Source organism: Schistocerca nitens, unplaced genomic scaffold (assembly GCF_023898315.1).
Source record: "Schistocerca nitens isolate TAMUIC-IGC-003100 unplaced genomic scaffold, iqSchNite1.1 HiC_scaffold_468, whole genome shotgun sequence".
In the NCBI taxonomy this organism is placed as follows: Eukaryota; Metazoa; Arthropoda; class Insecta; order Orthoptera; family Acrididae; genus Schistocerca; species Schistocerca nitens.
Genome location: NW_026046001.1, coordinates 9,046,414 through 9,072,299, shown reverse-complemented (window position 1 = coordinate 9,072,299; position 25,886 = coordinate 9,046,414). Strand labels below are relative to the sequence as shown.

The 25,886-nt window shown below is 35.7% G+C and overlaps 1 protein-coding gene across 1 annotated transcript; it reads right to left on the bottom strand.

Annotated features, from left to right (window-relative positions):
- Nucleotides 1-7,579: 7,579 nt before the first annotated feature.
- On the bottom strand, nt 7,580-25,865 carry LOC126232370 (structural maintenance of chromosomes protein 2-like). The gene is made up of 17 exons (XM_049942644.1): nt 25,817-25,865; nt 24,956-25,435; nt 24,452-24,854; nt 23,857-24,188; nt 22,375-22,796; nt 22,122-22,329; nt 21,841-22,080; nt 21,448-21,658; nt 20,696-21,135; nt 20,476-20,582; nt 20,241-20,348; nt 19,902-20,149; nt 19,322-19,524; nt 18,747-18,823; nt 18,207-18,615; nt 17,917-18,165; nt 7,580-7,932 (listed from the first exon to the last, which is right to left on the bottom strand). Exons 1-17 carry the CDS (start codon nt 25,863-25,865, stop codon nt 7,580-7,582), a joined length of 4,539 nt encoding a protein of 1,512 aa, XP_049798601.1.
- Nucleotides 25,866-25,886: the final 21 nt, after the last annotated feature.

Below are 25,886 nucleotides of genomic sequence, written 5' to 3'. Positions count from 1 at the left end.
AATTTCTTCTGCACATGTAAAGCCACTGGCTCAGTGCTGCAGTGATTATTATTTACATGGCTCAGTAAAGCAGTTGCTGGTTAGTTCCCCATCTAACAATTATTTAGTTCACACAACCTCCCAAATGTGCACACAGTATTCAAAGTTGAAATACATACTGAATTGCATGTTATTTATGTTCACTACCCAGCCTGTCTTTTATGTGAACTCTACATCAAAATAGAAACATTATACATTGGGCGTGCCATAACCTTGTAACATACATTTCTCCAGCCTCCCCGCCTTCCCCCGAACATGTTGTGCCTCTTTAATTTCACCTCTTATGGAAAATTGCTCCCTAACTTGTGTTTCCTCTTTGAAAACAACCAGTGGACAGTGCAAATATATAAGGCAGCTGGTAGGAGCCACACTTTCCCATGTAATAAATGAGTGTATGAAATTTGGCTTCTTATTAGATACCTTCTTCTGAAGCAGAAATGAGGTATTGGTTCTTGCTAACTTGTCACTACTCAAACAACATTTTCTTATAGTGGCTTTGGATAACAGCTCAAGTTTTTATAAGTTGTAATCCTAATTTCTTTCATAAATGTGTATTGAGGATTCCTGGTGTGACGTAAAATAAAAGTCTCATTTCATTGACTTTTAGTTTCTTCTTTGCTTTCTACTAAATCGCAAGTTCTAGAAAACTTGTCTATTGAGCACTGCTTCATAAAATTCAGTAAAACCTATGCTCCCAACATAAAGAAACTTGCAGAAGACCTGACAATTTAGTTTGATTTTGGAGCAGAACAACTGGTGTTGGCAGTAAAAATTTTTCTAATTTTGGTGTGGAGCAACCCAACTTACCTTCTATTGTTGTGACAGTTAACATCTGTTATACTGTACTTGGTCCAAACAAGTTTATTTCTACAGTGTCTGCTAGGATGCCATTGTTTATCAATGAACAATATAAACCACATAAAAGTAAATGAGAACAACAGGGTTTAGGAGCATACTTGGCACAACCATTGTAGTGGAAATGCTTAACATTGTGTGAATGTTTCTAAGTGGATGACAATAAGACCATGGTCAGTACTGGAACCTGCAAGATATTGGTCATTACTTGTATTTGGTGGTCGTTCCCTGAAAGTACCTTATCTTGCTTCTGCCCTTCTGCAATAATATAAAAATGAAATAGAGTGTCTTCCAGTGTAGAGCCTCTTGTAGAATTTTAACATTTTAAGGTAGTTCCTAGAACATGTTTCAGTATTCAGGTTGCAACAGAAATTTTAGGAGCATCTGTCAATATTTTCAATTGTATTACTGTGTTGAAATGTACATACGTGTTGTTCAACAGTATTCAATTTGTAAATATTTCAAGAGAGATGCTCTTTTTAATTTATTAAATGCCACATCAGTAAAGTGGCAATCTATGGGATCAAATTGAGGCAAATGCTTTGAATACTTTAAAACTGTACCATTTATGTTGAAACTGATAAGGCCTACAGATGCACTATTGGTTATTTGTACTACACACAAGCCTTAGAACAAAATGAATGTAAACAAAATTTTAAAGAGGTTTTGTTTTAATGTTTAAGTGCTGGCACAGAATGCATTGACTTGTTTACTAACAGAGTTTGTAACCTTTGAGTTTTGTTTTGTCATCAAAGATTATTAGCTCTTATCAAGTTATTGCCAATAACAATGAACATGAAGGAGTTATAAGCCTGTCTTGTATCAATTGGTCAAAATTGAAAACTATAATCAGTTAGTGTGAGAACAAGGGGACATGAGTTATTGTCTCCACTGTGACAACATAATCTGGATCTCAGTAAAACCAACTCAAATGAATACAGATATTATTTAGTTATATTTATTAGCTATTCTAGTTCCCCACAACAATGTAAAATTGCCTTTGGCTATGAGTTTTAGCATTGTTGCAGCAAGAGAGAATGAATGAAATACCTTACAGTGTGTACAAGCATTTTGATGAATTTTCATTTTCAACAAGCAGTACATTGCGGTTGCACTGTTGCTTGCTGTAGGCATACAATTTTAAATGTATTGGACCTAATTATTGTTTCTATTGTAAACGTGACTAGTGTTAGTGTTCATATAAAAACAGTAGCACACATTATGTAGCTCTACTTGCTGAAGAGCTACTCAGGTCAGAATATTACAACCTATTTGTAGCCCACCTTATTGGTGAAATTATTGTAGATATGAAGTTTCATTGAAGTTGTCATTTGGAACAGAAGCGCACAATAAAGTTTTTTTGAGACCAGCAGAACTGCTTTTCACCCGTGTATGTATGTATGTAGGTAGGTCTAACAATTTTTCGTCCAGTGAGTCTTTGACCTAGCCTATGGTTTCAACACTACGTAGCAGTGACAGACTGCAGGTAGATAATAGACAACCACCAAGTGACCATCAACATACATCAGTTTTTCTTAACCTGTTTCTGTAAGTTGATGATAAAATGAACCTTTAAGTAATAAAAATAATCAATTATATAGCTGCACATTAAATAGTGTTCCATGGAACTGAAGTGCCAAATAATTAAAGAAGTAAAACAAAGACCACTGAATAAGACAGGACACAATGTTTCTTGTAACAAGTGTAGTGCATTGTTACTAAATACATTTTCAGAGAAAATTTATATAATGTAGTGTTTGTTAATGTTGTAACGTGCCTACGAAACATTTATGGTTGAAATGTACAGTTCTTTTCTGTAAAAGATGCATGAATTTAAAAAAAAATGCTAATGTTCTTCTTAATTTTGTTGGTTCCTTTGTTCCCATTACCTATTACCAATATAAACGGTGAGGCTGTTCAGACTGCTTTGTTTTTCTGTACAGCATGGAGTAATTACTTCATAGCTTATCCCAGAAGCCTCATCATTAAATAATATCAGTTACATGAATATTATAATTGCACGGTTAAAAATGTTGTACTGCATGAAAGACATGGTAATTCTACAGAGTTGCAGTTGTACTACCTTTGAGCTGTGTACATTTTTAGGTTACAAGCCAGTATCAGCTTTATGCTGTAAATGTCTTGGTAAGCTTTCCAGTGGAACAACCAGAAATCTGTGTGCAAATTAACACCATGTAAGCAGTGTAGGTAATGGTAACAGCTCTTTTCATATACAGGGCGTATTAAAACAAAAACAAAAACCTACATACACACAATTTGCGAGTGTTTAGGAGAGAAAAAGCTTTTTTTTGTGTGACTGCCTCTAAATTTCTTTTTTATAGGGGGAGACGATGTTGGTGTATGAAGCACTGGTTACCAGTTCAGTTGAATGCACTGTCATTATTCACACTCTGTTGTTTTGAGCAAGCATATTCCAGTTGTGCCATAATGTAGACAGGCGATATTTTCAGAAATGCCCCTAAACCAATAGTCACACCATATCTCGAGCATTACTAACATCAAAACTTTAACGGATCCATATCAGGAACATGGTGCACACCAGTGACATGTAATGAAGTGTATCTCTACCTCCTCTGACCCCACAAATTCTTTGTAAATGTAGTTTTTTTTACACAATGTATACAATTTTTTAGGAGCAGCTTCATTTCTAATGAACCAGCTTTAAGCCCAAGAAGGCCTGAGAGTAACAACCTCTGGATAAAGGCAAGTAGCTGTACAGGACAGAAGAGTTGGACCTTGACTAAGGTAAGTCAGAAAGTACCTTTGTCCTTGAATCACATTACCTGTCATGACTAGAGACAGATAAACAAAACAAAGATAGTTCAACTGTTAAATAACCCTCCTCACCACCCACACACACTGTTTAAACATAGTTTCCATCATAAGCAAAATTTTACATTAAAAGGTGACGGGCACTTCCATTGAAGTTCAACGTATGAGGAGCATCCTGAAAGTAAGTACCAAATCATTCTACTGCCACTGCAGCACTAGTGTTGTAGGTTCACACATTTCTCTGGTTCATTGTATTTCCACATTTGACACTGGAGCTGAATTTTGTTGTATTGATATTTGTTAGTGATCATTCAAACTGTTTAAGACAACCTCTGAGCCCAGTGACTGTGAAGTGCACTCTGTTATGTTGTGTTTCTCCACACAGAACATTAAGCCGGCTGAAATTCATCAACTTGTAAATATTTATGGTGAGAAAGTGGATGAGACTGTTTGTTGAACTTTCATGGTGAAGCATGTATTGGACAGCCTTCTGTTGTCACTCATGGTATGGGTGAGAAAATGAATTAGAAAATTCATGAAAATTGATGGTTCATAATAAGAATGTATTTCAGAAACTGTTTTGCATGACTCAGTCATAAATTTCTTAGATGTTTATGAATTGTGTTCCAAAAATGCCTACAAAATTATGTGCCTTGGCAGGGTTTTGACATTTCAACACTGAATACAGTGATGAGGAAGATGAATTCTTAAATAGAATTGTGACTGGTGATGAAATTTGGGTTTTTCATGACACTCCAAAATAAAAACAACAATATATGGAATGAAGGAACTCACAATCCGACAATACTCCTCCTACCGCCCCCCCTCCCCAGCCCAAAAAAAAAAAAAAAAATCAGAATGAAGTTGTCAGTGCTAAAAATCAGGTGGAATGGTTTCTAGGACCAACAAGGCATTCTGCTTGTTGAGTTCCTTCTCAGAGCTGAAACCATGAAAGTGATATGATACTGCAAAACACCGAGAGAACTCCATCATACTATTCAAAACAAGAGATGCGAAATTCTCAATTGAATCGTTATGTTGCTTCATGACATCACGTTTCATTTCTGCTGGTGGCACTGAGACCCTTACTAAACAATTCAGTTGGGAACAGTTCGACCACCTGATCTCCCATCTTCTGACTACCACTTTTACTTCAACATCAAGCGGGATGAAGGTGCTTCAGCACCAATGATGATGTAAGTGTGATCAGTAATGGACGTCGTCACTGGTGGTATCTTTCTATAAAGAGGGCATAGAAAAGTTGGCTTACTGCTGTGACAAATATCTGAACAATGGTGGCTGTTGTGTAGAAAAAGAGTATTTCTTCAAAAAAAACAATGGTACTTACTTTCCTGGCATGCCTTGTATATTTCAATGTCTTTTGGCATACCAATGTGGGTATAAAAGTTGACAGAGAACATCCCACATCCTCTTGTTTACTGCAGTCACATAATGGGGATACACAAAGCCAATATGAATCACCTGTTTTCTATCAGCAGCCATGGTTGACCATGAGGTGCGTTAAGAATGTTGTTGAAACTTCTGGATCATACACAGGGTTATTCAGCTGCCCATGCCATAAAGTTTTATGGAACCTGCAACATCTTCAAGAACCACACGCATGATTTTAATCTTCTCTCCTCCCTACATGCACACTGTTAGGCCTACAAAAACAATGAACAGGACCTTTTTGTATGAAAATTAACTAGATAAAATTTTGTACTGGAATAAGTTTTTGTTGGAGACCACAGTTTTTGTGTTATTCAAGAAAAACGCATTTGGGCCTCTAGCAAAAATGTACCCCCCCCCCAAAAAAAAAAAAAGCTACAGTAAATGTCCCACAAAAAAGATCCTGTTCATTTTTTATGTAGGACTAGTAATTTGCATGTAGTGCATGAGAGAAATGAAAATCTTGCCCATGACATTTGTAGGTATTGCAAGTTGCATAAAACCCATGGGTAGGGGTAGATTAATCATCCTGTACAGGTTCTACGCCAGGTTGTATGCAGTGCTTAGCAGGTATCCTGCTTCCTGCCTGGTTAATCAGGTTTTGTGCCATCTTTATCTCTATAGATTCAGTGATGACACTATCCCAGAACCTGGGGGTCTGGACCATGACCTTGGTGTTCTCATAATCCATGGAATGTTCCAACTCTAGGCAGTGTTCTGCTATTGCTGATTTTGTGGCCTGCCTTAGCCTGGTATGTCGCTGGTGTTCCTTACATCCAGCAAGCAGCCAGGGAACACCTGATGAAGACGTCAAGTAATGACGTCGAAATATCGTGTTTGGAAGACGCTGATATCCGGCAGAAAATCCTATTTCCACGAGATGTCATCAAATCGCCGGGAAAGTCTAAGAAATTACAATTCCACAGATCGCAAGTGGAGTGATCATGGACGTGGAATGTGAAATGAAAATTTAGACATACTTTTGATTGTACTTGTATTATTTGACCCCCCCCCTCCTCTCTCTCTCTCTCTCTCTCTCTCTCTCTCTCTCTCGCTCGCTCTCAACCGCGCGCACTCTAGTTCTACTAAGAAATTCAGTTCTTAATGGAATCGGAGGAGATGGCTAGCAATAAATCCTTTAGGCTCCTCTTAAACTGAAATTTGTCAGTAGTAAAGCTTTTTATGGCTGCTGGCACGTTATTGAAAATGCGATTTCCTGAATGATGGAGACTTTCTTGCACCAAAGCAATTCCAAATCTTTGTGAGGATTATTCATGTTTCTAGTAATGACTCCATAAAATGAGCTGTTGATTTGAGAATATTCATTTGTTTTTAAAGACAAATTTCATGGCGAGAAGGTATCTTCTATCTGCACCATTCTAAATTGACCTATTTCCATGTCCCTTATCTCAAGCTGTGTTATACTAACGGTAGAACACGAAACATTTCTTACATGGATCTCCACTATTTTCTAACAATGATATTTTTTCATGAATAATATATTAATTGTGCAATTTTGGAAAAGTTTAGTAAGATGTTTTATGAGCAAATTTAGAAAATAAAAAGACCATAGGGTTTTTATAATATAGTAGGAAGCATTAAAAAATATTACTTCATGCATGTCGAGTAAGACAACTGACCGTTAGAATTACATGGTTCTGGGATAAATGGTTTGAGAGGAAAGGTACATTAAGTTACAAAAGTTACAGAAAATTGAATATGAAGTTGTATTACACTTACTGGTGTATATGCAGTCATTTAAGTTCATAGTTTCTTTCACTGCATCTGTCATACATTTGATTAAAAGTACAAAAGTGTTAAATAAGAGAGTTACCAATTTTTATATGAACATATTATTGTATTAATCACAAGACTACCAGAACATTGCCGTAAAATAAAGGAACAGTATTTTTTTCGTTCAAAAACAGAAAGGCATGCCAATTGCTCCATTCTGCCCCGTGCACGGGGCAGATTGGGGTGGTAAGTACAAGTGATTATAAAAACGTGTAAAATTATCGGAAATGCAGAAAATATTGGCTTGCTCGGTATTGATTTAGTTTAATGTCAAACTACAGTTTTCATGTATTGTATCCTTTTCTTAAGGCTATTTACGAAATTCACACACGAGGAAAGACTCATCACCTTCGCTATCTATTCCTGCACAAGAATCGTGGAGCAAGCGACCCAACCTTCAACTGATTTTGAATAAAACTCACCACAATATAAACATGCACAGTCATAACTTTCCTCGTAATCACTCTCGTTAGTATTGTATTCTCTCTCCTTTTTTACATTTATCTTCAGGCCCTATTTTTCTTTTTTGAATTCTTAATTTTATTCTGTTTCGCAAATAGTTCTTTCTTTGCTCTATCTTCTTTGGCAAAGTTCTTTTCTATTTTTCCTTAATAATGGCTTCTAACTCTTTTTTTGTACTTCAAATCATTTAAAACATCGGTTTTCCCCTTATCCGTTTCGCCCTTTTCATGCTTTCGTTAACTTTTGGCAAGGGCATCCGAATTTCCGGTGAAATATGAAATGAGGAGTAGGTGTTGTCAGTTGTCATCCAAGAGCACCCAAGATTAGAACAATTAGGTCCAATAACTTTGTGATTCTTAGGCGGCAGTTCATTGTTACACTTCGCTGAAACCTCGCCTGCTTGATTATCCAGTTCGTTGGCGTCGTCTTTTTTAGCTGGTGTGCTAGGTGAAGGCAATTCCAATTGTTCAGATATAATAACCTTTTTATCTGACGGCCTATCACGTCCGACGTCCGATCTTAAGTCTGCCACCTTTTTTTCTTTTTTACCAGAGATGAAGGCTATGCGATCATTATATTTCAAATCTTTACAAATTGTTACACCAGTTGTTTGTGTGAATTGACTGTTTCCCGTCGTGTTTCTGTGATATCATAGTGCAGGTTTCTGGACGTATGCAATAAGTTGTCAAATTGTGCCCCACTTTGAAATCTTATAACGATCCGACTGAAAACGTGTCCAGACTTTATTTATACATTGTGCAACACAGGAAAAAGAGTCACTTTTTCGAAATCCCATAACTGTCTTCCATTGCGAGGCATAGATTTGAAATTTGACTCAGAGGTGGTCTAACCTTCAATTATAATGGTGCGAGAACGTAAGGGCAGTTAGCTTCGGACGCGGCGACGGTTCAACGAACAAAATGCTGCATTCAATAATCGATAACTAAAACTATAAATGTAGCTCTTCTTACTGGGCGATTGCATCAACTTAGATGCTTCTCCTGTGTTCTACTGTGCTGCTTGTATTGTCCCCACATACCGCAGCACGCGACAAGGGCTGGCAGACCATAAATGTAACCGTTTCAGAGAGAAATGCGACTGATGTGACGATCTCGCGTTATATCGATTCGATGGTGAATGACGAAACACGGAGGTTTTCTAAGGTTTTTACTACATATTAACACTTTTCACATTTTCTCGTGTTACGTGGGTGCCCGTCCTCGGTTCATGCAAAATCTTAAGGTCCTCGGTCATGTCCAAGGCACAAAACCGACCAATAATTCAATAATCGATAACTAAAACTATAAATGTAGCTCTTCTTACTGGGCGATTGCATCAACTTAGATGCTTCTCCTGTGTTCTACTGTGCTGCTTGTATTGTCCCCACATACCGCAGCACGCGACAAGGGCTCTCAGACCATAAATGTAACCGTTTCAGAGAGAAATGCGACCAATGTGACGATCTCGCGTTATATCGATTCGATGGTGAATGACGAAACACGGAGATTTTCTATGGTTTTTACTACATATTAACACTTTTAACATTTTCTCGTGTTACGCCAGTGCCAGTCCTCGGTTCATGCAAAATCTTAAGGTCCTCGGTCATGTCCATGGCACCAAACCGACCAATAATTCAATAATCGATAACTAAAGCTATAAATGTAGCTCTTCTTACTGGGCGATTGCATCAACTTAGATGCTTCTCCTGTGTTCTACTGTGCTGCTTGTATTGTCCCCACATACCGCAGCACGCGACAAGGGCTGGCAGACCATAAATGTAACCGTTTCAGATAGAAATGCGACCAATGTGACGATCTCGCGTTATATCGATTCGATGGTGAATGACAAAACACGGAGATTTTCTAAGGTTTTTACTACATATTAACACATTTCACATTTTCTTGTGTTACGTGGGTGCCAGTCCTCGGTTCATGCAAAATCTTAAGGTCCTCGGTCATGTCCAAGGCACCAAACCGACCAATAATTCAATAATCGATAACTAAAACTATAAATGTAGCTCTTCTTACTGGGCGATTGCATCAACTTAGTTGCTTCTCCAGAGTTCTACTGTGCTGCTTGTATAGTCCCCACATACCGCAGCACGCGATAAGGGCTGGCTGACCATAAATGTAACCGTTTCAGAGAGAAATGCGACCAATGTGACGATCTCACGTTATATCGATTCGATGGTGAATGACGAAACACGGAGATTTTCTATGGTTTTTACTACATATTAACACATTTCACATTTTCTTGTGTTACGTGGGTGCCAGTCCTCGGTTCATGCAAAATCTTAAGGTCCTCGGTCATGTCCAAGGCACCAAACCGACCAATAATTCAATAATCGATAACTAAAACTATAAATGTAGCTCTTCTTACTGGGCGATTGCATCAACTTAGATGCTTCTCCTGTGTTCTACTGTGCTGCTTGTATTGTCCCCACATACCGCAGCACGCGACAAGGGCTGGCAGACCATAAATGTAACCGTTTCAGAGAGAAATGCGACTGATGTGACGATCTCGCGTTATATCGATTCGATGGTGAATGACGAAACACGGAGGTTTTCTAAGGTTTTTACTACATATTAACACTTTTCACATTTTCTCGTGTTACGTGGGTGCCCGTCCTCGGTTCATGCAAAATCTTAAGGTCCTCGGTCATGTCCAAGGCACAAAACCGACCAATAATTCAATAATCGATAACTAAAACTATAAATGTAGCTCTTCTTACTGGGCGATTGCGTCAACTTAGATGCTTCTCCTGTGTTCTACTGTGCTGCTTGTATTGTCCCCACATACCGCAGCACGCGACAAGGGCTGGCAGACCATAAATGTAACCGTTTCAGAGAGAAATGCGACCAATGTGACGTTCTCGCGTTATATCGATTCGATGGTGAATGACGAAACACGGAGATTTTCTAAGGTTTTTACAACATATTAACACTTTTCACATTTTCTCGTGTTACGTGGCTGCCAGTCCTCGGTTCTTGCAAAATCTTAAGGTCCTCGGTCATGTCCAAGGCACCAAACCGACCAATAATTCAATAATCGATAACTAAAACTATAAATGTAGCTCTTCTTACTGGGCGATTGCATCAACTTAGATGCTTCTCCAATGTTCTACTGTGCTGCTTGTATTGCCCCACATACCGCAGCACGCGACAAGGGCTAGCAGACCATAAATGTAACCGTTTCAGAGAGAAATGCGACCAATGTGACGATCTCGCGTTATATCGATTCGATGGTGAATGACGAAACACGGAGATTTTCTAAGGTTTTTACTACATATTAACACTTTTCACATTTTCTCGTGTTACGTGGGTGCCAGTCCTCGGTTCATGCAAAATCTTAAGGTCCTCGGTCATGTCCAAGGCACCAAACCGGAGTGTGACGTCATAAGCGAGTGACTGCGTGTGAGATCGCTCTCTAAGTTTTCATATATTTTTAGGTTCCAGATACATATTTTAACGGTTTTTGTGATAATATTTACTATATAAGTGACGTATTAGTGGTTTCTTCATTCACCTCTGCCTTTCTTCTGTTGTAACGTGATATTTGTGAGTGTTTCGTATCGAGCAACTTAACCTCTTGCCTGTGTTTACATTACGCGCTGACCACTTGCAGCTGTAGCGGCGCATCGAAAGCTAAGTACTAATTAATTGTTTGTGCATAGTGATTTATTTAGGAACTTTAGTAGTCTTCAACCGGTGTTCCTGGTGTTTTCTGGTGAAATAATTTCAGAAGAACCTTTTGGGAACTGTTTACAGCTCGTTACTGTGTGATTAGACGTTTGATTCTCTTTCTGTATTAGTCTTTTGTTATATTCACATTTGTTGTTTATTAATACTCTTAACAATAGTAGTTACTTCCCTTGTAGAGTAAGTTTGTGATTATTGTAGTCAGGTTTTTAGCATCTTCTTATTGTAGTAGCGGAACTTAGAAAAAGTAAAATTTTACCATGAGTGAGAAGTGTGGGCTTTGCCGTAGGTTCGTGAGTAGTGGATTGCGGTGTGACACTTGTGCGAAGTATTTTCACTGGGGGGAATGCAGTGGGGAAGCCAGTGGGCATTCTGGTGAGATCCTCTCCTGGAACTGCAGGTTATGTAGCAAGAGTAAATTGATAGAGGAGCAGGAGCGTAAGATCTGTGCCCTTCAGGTGCAGTTGAAAAACGCACAGGAGGAGCTAGATAGGATGAGGAGGGAGAAGGGGGTTGGGGAATGGGAGCTGGCTGTTGGCAAGAGATCTGCTAGGAGAAGAAGATTTTCAGATAGTTTTACTATTGGTGTTTACAATAGATATGACCAACTGTCAGAGTCTAGTGGAGAGGAATCTCTAGTAGCTGTAGATGTAGGAAGTATGCAGCAGACCTCAGTAGTTACTGTGCCTAGAACAGTTGCAAAGTCGAAGAGGAAGAAGAAGGTTCTGCTGTTAGGTAGTTCTCATGGCAGAGGTGTAGGCCAGCAGTTGCAGGAAGTGCTGGGAAGTGAGTACCAGGTCACCAGCATTGTGAAGCCTAATGCAGGGTTGGCTCAGGTGACTGTTAACATAGGGGGGTTATGTAGGGATTTTACTAAAGAGGATCAGGTAGTGATTGTGGGTGGGGCTGGTAATAGTATTGGTAGGGATGGGGAGTATAACATAGATGGTGACCTGGAAAAGATAGCCACTCAGACTGGCAACACGAATGTGCATTTCGTGGAACTGTTTCAGCGTCACGATCGGCCTCATCTTAATACAGCCGTCAGGCGTAATAACATGAGACTTGGGGGTGCGCTGATGACAGAAAGCATGGGTCACATTTCAGTGGTGTTGGTGGAGTCTATCAGCAGGACGGGTTTCACTAGACACGGCCTGCACCTCAACAGGTATTGGAAGGGGAGGTTGGTAAAGCTTATAGGTGACAACATAGGTGGGGTTGGTGGGATCACTCATGGGAAAATTCCTGCAGTAGTGGGTGTTAGAGCTGCACCTTTTTTAGATTGAAGTCAGCTGATAGGTATTCCTGCTTAAGGGAAGTCTCTCTAACAAGGGAATCACTTTTGACAAAGCTTAGGTATCCGAGTAATGAGGGAATTAGTATATTTCATCAAAATATACAAGGTATTAGAGATAAAGTTAGTGAACTGCTTATAGATGTTTGAAATTATTGGTATATCTGAACACTTCTTAAATAAGGAGATAATTCAGAGGCTTCCTTTACCAGGATACAGGTTGGCTGGCTGCTTTTCGAGGAGCTCTTTGCGGTGTGGGGGAGTAGCCATGTATGTGAAAAACGGCATCGCATTTGAGTCAATTGATGTTTCAAAGTACTGCACTGAAAAGGTGTTTGAATGTTGTGCAGGTGTGGTTAAATTTAACGGAGTTAAACTTGTAACTGTTGTTATTTATAGATCCCCAGACTCCGATTTCACAGCATTTTTGCTAAAGCTAGAGGAGGTTCTTGGTTCACTTTATAGGAAATACAAAAAGTTAGTTATATGTGGTGACTTCAATATTAATTGTATAAGTGATTGTGCAAGGAAGAGGATGCTGGTAGACCTCTTTAATTCATATAATCTTATGCAAACCGTATTCTTTCCAACGAGAGTGCAAGGGAACAGTAGAACAACCATAGACAACATTTTTGTTCATTCCTCATTACTAGAAGGGCATTCTGTTAGAAAAAAGGTGAATGGCCTTTCAGATCATGATGCGCAAATTTTAACTTTAAAAGATTTTTATGCTGCAACACGTGTTAAATATAGTCATCAGCTGTTCAGGAAAGCTGATCCGGTTGCTGTAGAGACCTTTGTAAACCTTATAAAGGAACAAGAGTGGCAAGATGTTTATAGCGCTGAGACAGTAAACGATAAATATAATGCTTTTCTCAAGACTTTTCTCATGCTCTTTGAAAGTTGCTTTCCGTTACAACGTTTAAAACAGGGTACTAGCACAAACAGGCAGCCTGGGTGGCTGACTAGAGGGATAAGAATATCTTGTAGAACAAAGTGGCAATTATATCAAAACGTTAGAAACAGTCAAAATCTAAATGCAGCAGCCCACTACAAACAGTATTGTAAGGTGCTTAAAAATGTTATTAGGAAGGCAAAAAGTATGTGGTATGCAGATAGAATAGCTAAGTCTCAGGATAAAATTAAAACCATATGGTCAGTCGTAAAGGAAGTTGTTGGTCTGCAGAGACAGGTCGAGGATATAGAATCAGTGCGTAGTGGGAATGTCCGTGTTACTGATTAGTCGCATATATGTACAGTATTTAATAATCACTTTCTGAATATAGCAGGTGAACTAAATAGAAACCTAATTCCAACCGGGAATCATATAGCGCTCTTAGAAAAAAGTGTTCCGAGACTGTTACCTGAAATGCTCCTCCATGATACTGACAAGAGGGAGATTGAGTTAATAATTAAATCAGTAAAGACCAAGAACTCTCATGGATATGACGGGGTATCTAGCAGAATACTGAAGTATTGTTCTATGTATGTTAGCCCAGTACTTAGCCATATCTGTAACTTTTCCTTTAGGAGTGGTCGGTTTCCTGATCGATTAAAATACTCGGTAGTGAAGCCACTTTATAAAAAGGGAGACATTGATAATGTTGACAATTTTAGACCTATTTCTATGCCATCGGTGTTTGCTAAAGTTATCGAGAAGGTTGTATATACAAGGTTACTGGAGCATTTAAATTCACATAATTTGCTGTCAAATGTTCAGTTTGGTTTTAGAAATGGTTTAACAACTGAAAATGCTATATTCTCTTTTCTCTGTGAGGTTTTCGACGGATTAAATAAAAGGTTGCGAACGCTAGGTGTTTTCTTTGATTTAACGAAGGCTTTTGACTGTGTTGACCACAAAATATTACTGCAGAAGTTGGACCATTATGGAGTAAGGGGAGTAGCTTACAATTGGTTCGCCTCTTACTTTAAGAACAGAAAGCAGAGGGTAATTCTCCGCAATATTGAGAGTGGTAGTGATGTTCAGTCCCAATGGGGCACTGTTAAATGGGGCGTTCCCCAAGGGTCGGTGCTGGGGCCACTGCTGTTTCTTATTTATATAAATGATATGCCTTCTTGTATTACAGGTGATTCAAAAATATTTCTGTTTGCTTATGACACCAGCTTGATAGTGAAGGATCTTGTGTGTAATATTGAAACAGTAACAAATAATTTAGTTCATCAAATAAGTTCGTGGCTTGATGAAAATAATTTGATGCTAAATCACAGTAAGACTCAGTTTTTACAGTTTCTAACTCACAATTCAACAAGAACCGATGTTTTGATCAGACAGAATGGGCATATTATAAGCGAGACTGAACAGTTCCAATTCCTAGGCGTTCGGATAGATAGTAAGCTGTTGTGGAAAGCCCATGTCCAGGATCTTGTTCAGAAGCTAAATGCTGCTTTATTTACCATTAGAACAGTATCTGGAATAAGTGACACTTCAACACGAAAAGTAGTATACTTCGCATATTTTCATACGCTTATGTCGTATGGTATTATTTTTTGGGGTAATTCTTCTGATTCAAAAAGGGTATTTTTGGCTCAAAAACGGGCTGTTCGAGCTATATGTGGTGTAAGTTCGAGAACCTCTTGTCGACCCCTATTCAAAAATCTGGGAATTCTGACATTGCCCTCACAGTATATATTTTCTTTAATGTCGTTTGTTGTTAGCAATATTAGCCTATTCCCAAGAGTTAGCAGCTTTCACTCAGTTAATACTAGGCAGAAATCAAATCTGCATGTAAAATGCACTTCCTTGACTCTTGTGCAGAAAGGAGTGCAGTATTCTGCTGCATCCATTTTCAATAAGCTACCACAAGAACTCAAAAATCTTAGCAGTAGCCCAAACTCTTTTAAGTCTAAACTGAAGAGTTTCCTCATGGCTCACTCCTTCTATTCTGTCGAGGAGCTCCTGGAAGACCTAAAAAATTAAGCAAATTCCAGTGTTACATTGTTGATTGTCTTCATTTAAACTTATGACTTGTCACCTGAATATGCTTTTTTTTTCTATATTTCATTTTATCTGTTTCTAATATCGTGTTATAATTTCATGTATTGACTCGTTCCATGACCATGGAGATTTCTCCTTAATTTGGTCCCACGGAACAATAAATAAATAAAAAAAAATAAAAAAAAATAAATAAAAATAATTCAATAATCGATAACTAAAACTATAAATGTAGCTCTTCTTACTGGGCGATTGCATCAACTTAGATGCTTCTCCTGTGTTCTACTGTGCTGCTTGTATTGTCCCCACATACCGCAGCACGCGACAAGGGCTGGCAGACCATAAATGTAACCGTTTCAGAGAGAAATGCGACCAATGTGACGATCTCGCGTTATATCGATTCGATGGTGAATGACGAAACACGGAGATTTTCTAAGATTTTTACTACATATTAACACTTTTCACATTTTCTCGTGTTACGTGGGTACCAGCCCTCGGTTCATGCAAAACCTTAAGGTCCTCGGTCATGTCCAAGGCACCAAACCGACCAATAATTCAATAATCGATAACTAAAACTATAAATGTAGCTCTTCTTACTGGGCGATTGCATCAACTTAGATGCTTCTCCTGTGTTCTACTGTGCTGCTTGTATTGTCCCCACATACCGCAGCACGCGTCAAGGGCTAGCAGACCAGAAATGTAACCGTTTCAGAGAGAAATGCGACCAATGTGACGATCTCGCGTTATATCGATTCGACGGTGAATGACGAAACACGGCGATTTTCTAAGGTTTTTACAACATATTAACACTTTTCACATTTTCTCGTGTTACGTGGCTGCCAGTCCTCGATTCATGCCAAATCTTAAGGTCCTCGGTCATGTCCAAGGCACCAAACCGACCAATAATTCAATAATCGATAACTAAAACTATAAATGTAGCTCTTCTTACTGGGCGATTGCATCAACTTAGATGCTTCTTCTGTGTTCTACTGTGCTGCTTGTATTGTCCCCACATACCGCAGCACGCGACAAGGGCTCTCAGACCATAAATGTAACCGTTTCAGAGAGAAAAGCGACCAATGTGACGATCTCGCGTTATATCGATTCGATGGTGATTGACGAAACACGGAGATTTTCTAAGGTTTTTACTACATATTAACACTTTTCACATTTTCTCGTGTTACGTGGGTACCAGTCCTCGGTTCATGCAAAATCTTAAGGTCTTCGATCATGTCCAAGGCACCAAACCGACCAATAATTCAATAATCGATAACTAAAACTATAAATGTAGCTCCTCTTACTGGGCGATTGCATCAACTTAGATGCTTCTTCTGTGTTCTACTGTGCTGCTTGTATTGTCCCCACATACCGCAGCACGCGACAAGGGCTGGCAGACCATAAATGTAACCGTTTCAGAGAGAAATGCGACCAATGAGACGATCTCACGTTATATCGACTCGATGGTGAATGACGAAACACGGAGATTTTCTAAGGTTTTTACAACATATTAACACTTTTCACATTTTCTCGTGTTACGTGGGTGCCAGTCCTCGGTTCATGCAAAATCTTAAGGTCCTCGGTCATGTCCAAGGCACCAAACCGGAGTGTGACGTCATAAGCGAGTGACTGCGTGTGAGATCGCTCTCTAAGTTTTCATATATTTTTAGGTTCCAGATACATATTTTAACGGTTTTTGTGATAATATTTACTATATAAGTGACGTATTAGTGGTTTCTTCATTCACCTCTGCCTTTCTTCTGTTGTAACGTGATATTTGTGAGTTTTTCGTATCGAGCAACTTAACCTCTTGCCTGTGTTTACATTCCGCGCTGACCAGTTGCAGCTGTAGCGGCGCATCGAAAGCTAAGTACTAATTAATTGTTTGTGCATAGTGATTTATTTAGGAACTTTAGTAGTCTTCAACCGGTGTTCTTGGTGTTTTCTGGTGAAATAATTTCAGAAGAACCTTTTGGGAACTGTTTACAGCTCGTTACTGTGTGATTAGACGTTTGATTCTCTTTCTGTATTAGTCTTTTGTTATATTCACATTTGTTGTTTATTAATACTGTTAACAATAGTAGTTACTTCCCTTGTAGAGTAAGTTTGTGATTATTGTAGTCAGGTTTTTAGCATCTTCTTATTGTAGTAGCGGAACTTAGAAAAAGTAAAATTTTACCATGAGTGAGAAGTGTGGGCTTTGCCGTAGGTTCGTGAGTAGTGGATTGCGGTGTGACACTTGTGCGAAGTATTTTCACTGGGGGGAATGCAGTGGGGAAGCCAGTGGGCATTCTGGTGAGATCCTCTCCTGGAACTGCAGGTTATGTAGCAAGAGTAAATTGATAGAGGAGCAGGAGCGTAAGATCTGTGCCCTTCAGGTGCAGTTGAAAAACGCACAGGAGGAGCTAGATAGGATGAGGAGGGAGAAGGGGGTTGGGGAATGGGTACTTATATATCGATACTTATCATTATATATCGATACTTATCATTATATATCGATACTTATCATTATATATCGATACTTTTAATTATATATCGATACTTTTCATTATATATAGATACTTTTCGATATATATAGATACTTTTCGATATATATAGATACTTTTCGATATCTTTTCGATACTTTTCGATATCTTTTCGATACTTTTCGATATCTTTTCGATACTTTTCGATGTGTTTTCGATACTTTTCGATGTCTTTTCGATACTTTTCGATATCTTTTCGATACTTATCTATATCTTTTCGATACTTATCGATATCTTTTCGATACTTATCGATATCTTTTCGATACTTATCGATATCTTTTCGATACTTTTCATTATATATCGATACTTTTCATTATATATCGATACTTTTTATTATATATAGATACTTTTCATTATATATAGATACTTTTCGATATCTTTTCGATACTTTTCGATATCTTTTCGATACTTTTCGATATCTTTTCGATGCTTTTCGAAATCTTTTCGATACTTTTCGATATCTTTTCGATACTTTTCGATATCTTTTCGATACTTTTCGATATCTTTTCGGTACTTTTCGATATCTTTTCGGTACTTTTCGATATCTTTTCGGTACTTTTCGATATCTTTTCGGTACTTTTGGATATCTCTTCGGTACTTTTCGATATCTTTTCGGTACTTTTCGATATCTTTTCGGTACTTTTCGATATCTTTTCGATACTTTTCGATATCATTTCGGTACTTTTCGATATCTTTTCGGTACTTTTCGATATATCGGTACTTATCGATATATCGGTACTTTTCGATATATCGATACTTTTCGATATATCGATACTTTTCGATATATCGAAACTTTTCGATAAATCGATACTTTTCGATATATCGATGTTTTTCGATATATCGATACTTATAGATATACCGACACTTATCGATATATCGACACTTACCGATATATCGATACTTATCGATATATCGATACTTATCGATATATCGATACTTATCGATATATCGATACTTATCGATACTTATCGATATATCGATACTTATCGATATATCGATACTTTTCGATATATCGATACTTATCGATATATAGATACTTATCGATATATCGATACTTATCGATATACCGATACTTATCGATATCTCGATACTTATCGATATAATGATACTTTTCGATATATCGATACATATCGATATATCGATACTTATCGATATATGATATATCGATACTTATTGATATATGGATACTTATCGATATGTCGATACTTATCGATATATCGATACTTATCGATATATCGATACTTATCGATGTATCGATACTTATCGATATATCGATACTTTTCGATATATCGATACTTATCGATATATCGATACTTTTCGATATATCGATACTTTTCGATATATCGATACTTTTCGATACATCGAAACTTTTCGATATATCGATACTTTTCGATATATCGATACTTTTCGATATATCGATACTTATAGATATACCGACACTTATCGATATATCGATACTTACCGATATATCGATACTTATCGATATATCGATATTTATCGATATATCGATACTTATCGATATATCGATACTTATCGATACTTATCGATATATCGATACTTATCGATATATCGACACTTTTCGATATATCGATACTTATCGATTTATCGATACTTATCGATATATCGATACTTATCGATATACCGATACTTATCGATATCTCGATACTTATCGATATAATGATACTTTTCGATATATCGATACATATCGATATATCGATACTTATCGATATATCGATATATCGATACTTATTGATATATGGATACTTATCGATATGTCGATACTTATCGATATATCGATACTTATCGATATATCGATACTTATCGATATATCGATACTTATCGATATATCGATACTTTTCGATATATCGATACTTATCGATATATCGATACTTTTCGATATATCGATACTTTTCGATATATCGATACTTATCAATATATCGATACTTATCGATATATCGATACTTATCGATATATATCGATACTTTTCATTATATATCGATACTTTTCATTATATATCGATACTTTTCATTATATATCGATACTTTTCCTTATATATAGATACTTTTCGATATATATCGATACTTTTCGATATATATCGATACTTTTCGATATCTTTTCGATACTTTTCGATATCTTTTCGATACTTTTCGATATCTTTTCGGTACTTTTCGATATCTTTTCGGTACTTTTCGATTTCTTTTCGGTACTTTTCGATATCTTTTCGGTACTTTTCGATATCTTTTCGGTACTTATCGATATCTTTTCGATACTTATCGATATTTTTACGATACTTTTCGATATATCGATATTTATCGATATATCGATACTTTTCGATATATCGATACTTCTCGATATATCGATACTTTTCGATATATCGGTACTTTTCGATATATCGGTACTTTTCGATATATCGGTACTTTTCGATATATCGGTACTTTTCGATATATCGGTACTTTTCGATATATATCGTACTTTTCGATATATCGGTACTTTTCGATATATCGTTACTTATCGATATATCGATACTTTTCGATATATCGGCACTTATCGATAAATCGGTACTTATCGATATATCGGTACTTTTCGATATATCGGTACTTATCGATATATCGGTACTTTTCGATATATCGGTACTTTTCGATGTATCGGTACTTTTCGATATATCGGTACTTTTCGATATATCGGTACTTTTCGATATATCGGTACTTTTCGATATATCGGTACTTTTAGATATATCGGTACTTATCGATATATCGGTACTTTTCGATATACCGGTACTTTTCGATATATCGGTACTTTTCGATATATCGGTACATTTCGATATATCGATACTTACCGATATATCGATACTTATCGATATATCGATACTTATCGATATATCGACACTTATCGATATATCGATACTTATCGATATATCGATACTTATCGATATATCGATCGATATCTTTTCGGTACTTATCGATATCTTTTCGATACTTTTCGATATATCGATACTTAACGATATATCGATACTTTTCGATATATCGGTACTTTTCGATATATCGGTACTTTTCGATATATCGGTACTTTTCGATATATCGGCACTTTTCGATATATCGGTACTTATCGATATATCGGTACTTATCGATATATCGGTACTTATCGATATATTGATACTTTTCGATATATCGGTACTTATCGATATATCGGTACTTATCGATATATCGGTACTTTTCGATACATCGGTACTTATCGATATATCGGTACTTTTCGATATATCGGTACTTTTCGATATATCTGTACTTTTCGATATATCGGTACTTTTCGATATATCGGTACTTTTCGAAATATCGGTACTTATCGATATATCGGTACTTTTCGATATATCGGTACTTTTCGATATATCGATACTTATCGATATATCGATACTTATCGATATATCGACACTTATCGATATATCGATACTTATCGATATATCGATCGATATCTTTTCGGTACTAATCGATATCTTTTCGGTACTTTTCGATATATCGATACTTATCGATATATCGATACTTTTCGATATATCGATACTTTTCGATATATCGATACTTTTCGATATATCGATACTTTTCGATATATCGATACTTTTCGATATATGGATACTTTTCGATATATCGATACTTTTCGATATCTTTTCGATACTTTTCGATATCTTTTAGATACTTATTGATATATCGATACTTTTCGATATCTTTTCGATACTTTTCGATATCTTTTCGGTACTTTTCGATATCTTTTCGGTACTTTTCGATATCTTTTCGGTACTTATATATCGATACTTATCATTATATATCGATACTTATCATTATATATCAATACTTTTCATTATATATCGATACTTTTAATTATATATCGATACTTTTCATTATATATAGATACTTTTCGATATATATAGATACTTTTCGATATATATAGATACTTTTCGATATATATAGATACTTTTCGATATCTTTTCGTTACTTTTCGATATCTTTTCGAATCTTTTCGATATCTTTTCGATACTTTTCGATATCTTTTCGATATCTTTTCGATACTTTTCGATGTCTTTTCGATACTTTTCGATATCTTTTCGATACTTATCGATATCTTTTCGATACTTATCTATATCTTTTCGATACTTATCGATATCTTTTCGATACTTATCAATATCGTTTCGATACTTATCGATATCTTTTCGATACTTTTCATTATATATCGATACTTTTCATTATATATCGATACTTTTTATTATATATAGATACTTTTCATTATATATAGATACTTTTCGATATCTTTTCGATACTTTTCGATATCTTTTCGATACTTTTCGATATCTTTTCGGTACTTTTCGATATCTTTTCGGTACTTTTCGATATCTTTTCGGTACTTTTCGATATCTTTTCGGTACTTTTCGATGTCTTTTCGATACTTTTGGATATCTTTTCGGTACTTTTCGATATCTTTTCGGTACTTTTAGATATCTTTTCGGTACTTTTCGATATACCGGTACTTTACGATATATCGATACTTTACGAAATATCGATACTTTTCGATATATCGATACTTTTCGATATATCTATACTTTTCGATATATCGATACTTATCGATATATAGATACTTATCGATATATAGATACTTATCGATATATAGATACTTATCGATATATCGATACTTATCGATATATCGATACTTAGCGATATATCGATACTTATCGATATATCGATACATATCGATATATCGATACTTATCGATATATCGATACTTATCGATATATCGATCCTTTTCGATATCTTTTCTTCGATCTTTTCGATACTTTTCGATATCTTTTAGATACTTTTCGATATCTTTTCGATACTTTTCGATATCTTTTCGATACTTTTCGATATCTTTTCGATACTTTTCGATATCTTTTCGACACTTTTCATTATATATCGATACTTTTTATTATATATCGATACCTTTCATTATATATCGATACTTATTATTATATATCGATACTTATCATTATATATCGATACTTGTCATTATATATCCATACTTATCATTATATATCGATACTTTTCATTATATATCGATACTTTTGATTATATATCGATACTTTTCCTTATATATCGATACTTTTCGATATATATCGATACTATTCGATATACATCGATACTTTTCGATATCTTTTCGATACGTTTCGATATCTTTTCGGTACTTTTCGATATCTTTTGGGTACTTTTCGATATCTTATCGATACTTATCGATATATCGATTCTTTTCGATATATCGATACTTTTCTATATATCGATACTTTTCGATATATCGATACTTTTCGATATATCGATACTTTTCGATATATCGATACTTTTCGATATATCGATACTTTTCGATATATCGATACTTATCGATATATCGATACTTATTGATATATCGATTCTTTTCGATATATCGATACTTTTCTATATATCGATACTTTTCGATATATCGATACTTTTCGATATATCGATACTTTTCGATATATCGATACTTACCGAAATATCGATACTTTTCGATATATCGACACTTTTCGATAAATCGACACTTTTCGATAAATCGATACTTCTCGATATATCGATACTTATCGATATATCGGTACTTGTCGATATATCGATACTTATCGATATATCGATACTTTTCGATATATCGATATTTTCGATAGATCGATACTTTTCGATATATCGATACTTATCGATATATCGATACATATCGATATATCGATAAGTATCGATATATCGATACATATCGATATATCGATATATCGATACTTATTGATATATGGATACTTATCGATATATCGATACTTTGCGATATATCGATACTTATCGATATATCGATACTTTTCGATATATCGATACTTTTCGATATATCGATACTTTTCGATATATCGATACTTTTCGATACATCGATACTTTTCGATATATTGATACTTATCGATATATCGATACTTATCGATATATCGATACTTATCGATACATCGATACTTTTCGATATCTTTACGATACTTTTCGATATCTTTTCGATACTTTTCGATATCTTTTCGATACTTTTCGATATCTCTTCGGGACTTTTCGATATCTTTTCGGTACTTGTCGATATCTTTTCGGTACTTGTCGATATCTTTTCGGTACTTGTCGATATCTTTCCGGTACTTGTCGATATCTTTTCGGTACTTTTCGATATCTTTTCGGTACTTTTCGGTACTTTTCGGTACTTTTCGATATCTTTTCGGTACTTTTCGATATCTTTTCGGTACTTTTCGATATCTTTTCGGTACTTTTCGATATCTTTTCGGTACTTTTCGATATCTTTTCGGTACTTATCGATATATCGATACTTATCGATATATCGATACTTATCGATATATCGATACTTATCGATATATCGATACTTATCGATATATCGATACTTATCGATATATCGATACTTATCGATATATCGATACTTTTCGATATATCGATACTTATCAATATATCGATACTTATCAATGTATCGTTACTTTTCGATATATCGATACTTTTCGATATATCGTTACTTTTCGATATATCGGTACTTATCGATTTATCGATACTTATCGATATATCGATACTTATCGATACATCGATACTTATCGATACATCGATACTTTTTGATATATCGATACTTTTCGATATATCGATAGATATATCGATACTTTTCGATATATCGATACTTATCGATATATCGATACTTTTCGATATATCGATACTTTTCGTTATATCGATACTTTTCGTTATATCGATACTTTTCGATATATCGATACTTTTCGATATATCGATACTTATTGATATATCGATACTTTTCGACATCTTTTCGATACTTATCGATATATCGATACTTTTCGATATCTTTTCGATACTTTTCGATATCTTTTCGGTACTTTTCGATATCTTTTCGGTACTTTTCGATATCTTTTCGGTACTTTTCGATATCTTTTCGGTACTTATATATCGATACTTATCATTATATATCGATACTTATCATTATATATCGATACTTTTCATTATATATCGATACTTTTAATTATATATCGATACTTTTCATTATATATAGATACTTTTCGATATATATAGATACTTTTCGATATATATAGATACTTTTCGATATATATAGATACTTTTCGATATCTTTTCGATACTTTTCGATATCTTTTCGATACTTTTCGATATCTTTTCGATATCTTTTCGATACTTTTCGATGTCTTTTCGATACTTTTCGATATCTTTTCGATACTTTTCGATATCTTTTCGATACTTATCGATATCTTTTCGATACTTATCGATATCTTTTCGATACTTATCTATATCTTTTCGATACTTTTCGATATCTTTTCGATACTTTTCGAAATCTTTTCGGTACTTTTCGAAATCTTTTCGGTACTTTTCGATATCGTTTCGGTACTTTTCGATATCTTTTCGGTACTTTTCGATATCTTTTCGGTACTTTTCGATATCTTTTCGGTACTTTTCGATATCTTTCCGGTACTTTTCGATATCTTTTCGGTACTTTTCGATATCTTTCCGGTTCTTTTCGATATCTTTTCGGTACTTTTCGATATCTTTTCGGTACTTATCGATATATCGATACTTATTGATATATCGATACTTTGCGATATATCGATACTTTGCGATATATCGATACTTATCGATATACCGATACTTTTCGATATATCGATACTTTTCGATATATCGATACTTGTCGACATATCGATACATATCGATATATCGATACTTTTCGATCGATATATCGATTCATTTCGATATATCGATACTTATCGTTATATCGATACTTTTCGATATATCGATACTTTTCGATATATCGATACTTATCGATATATCGATACTTTTCGATATATCGATACTTATCGATATATCGATACTTATCGATATATCGACACTTTTCGATATCTTTTCGATACTTTTCGATATCTTTTCGATACTTTTCGTTATCTTTTCGATACTTTTCATTATATATCGATACTTTTCATT

Coding starts and splice junctions, on each gene's coding strand:
- LOC126232370 (XM_049942644.1), bottom strand. CDS start 25,865: ATGAAAAGTATCGAAAAGATAACGAAAAGTATCGAAAAGATATCGAAA. Junction 24,189..24,451: donor AAGTATCGATATATCGATAA/GTATCGATAAAT, acceptor AGTACCGAAAAG/ATATCGAAAAGTACCGAAAA. Junction 21,659..21,840: donor ATTCGAAAAGATATCGAAAA/GTAACGAAAAGA, acceptor TATAATGATAAG/TATCGATATATAAGTACCGA.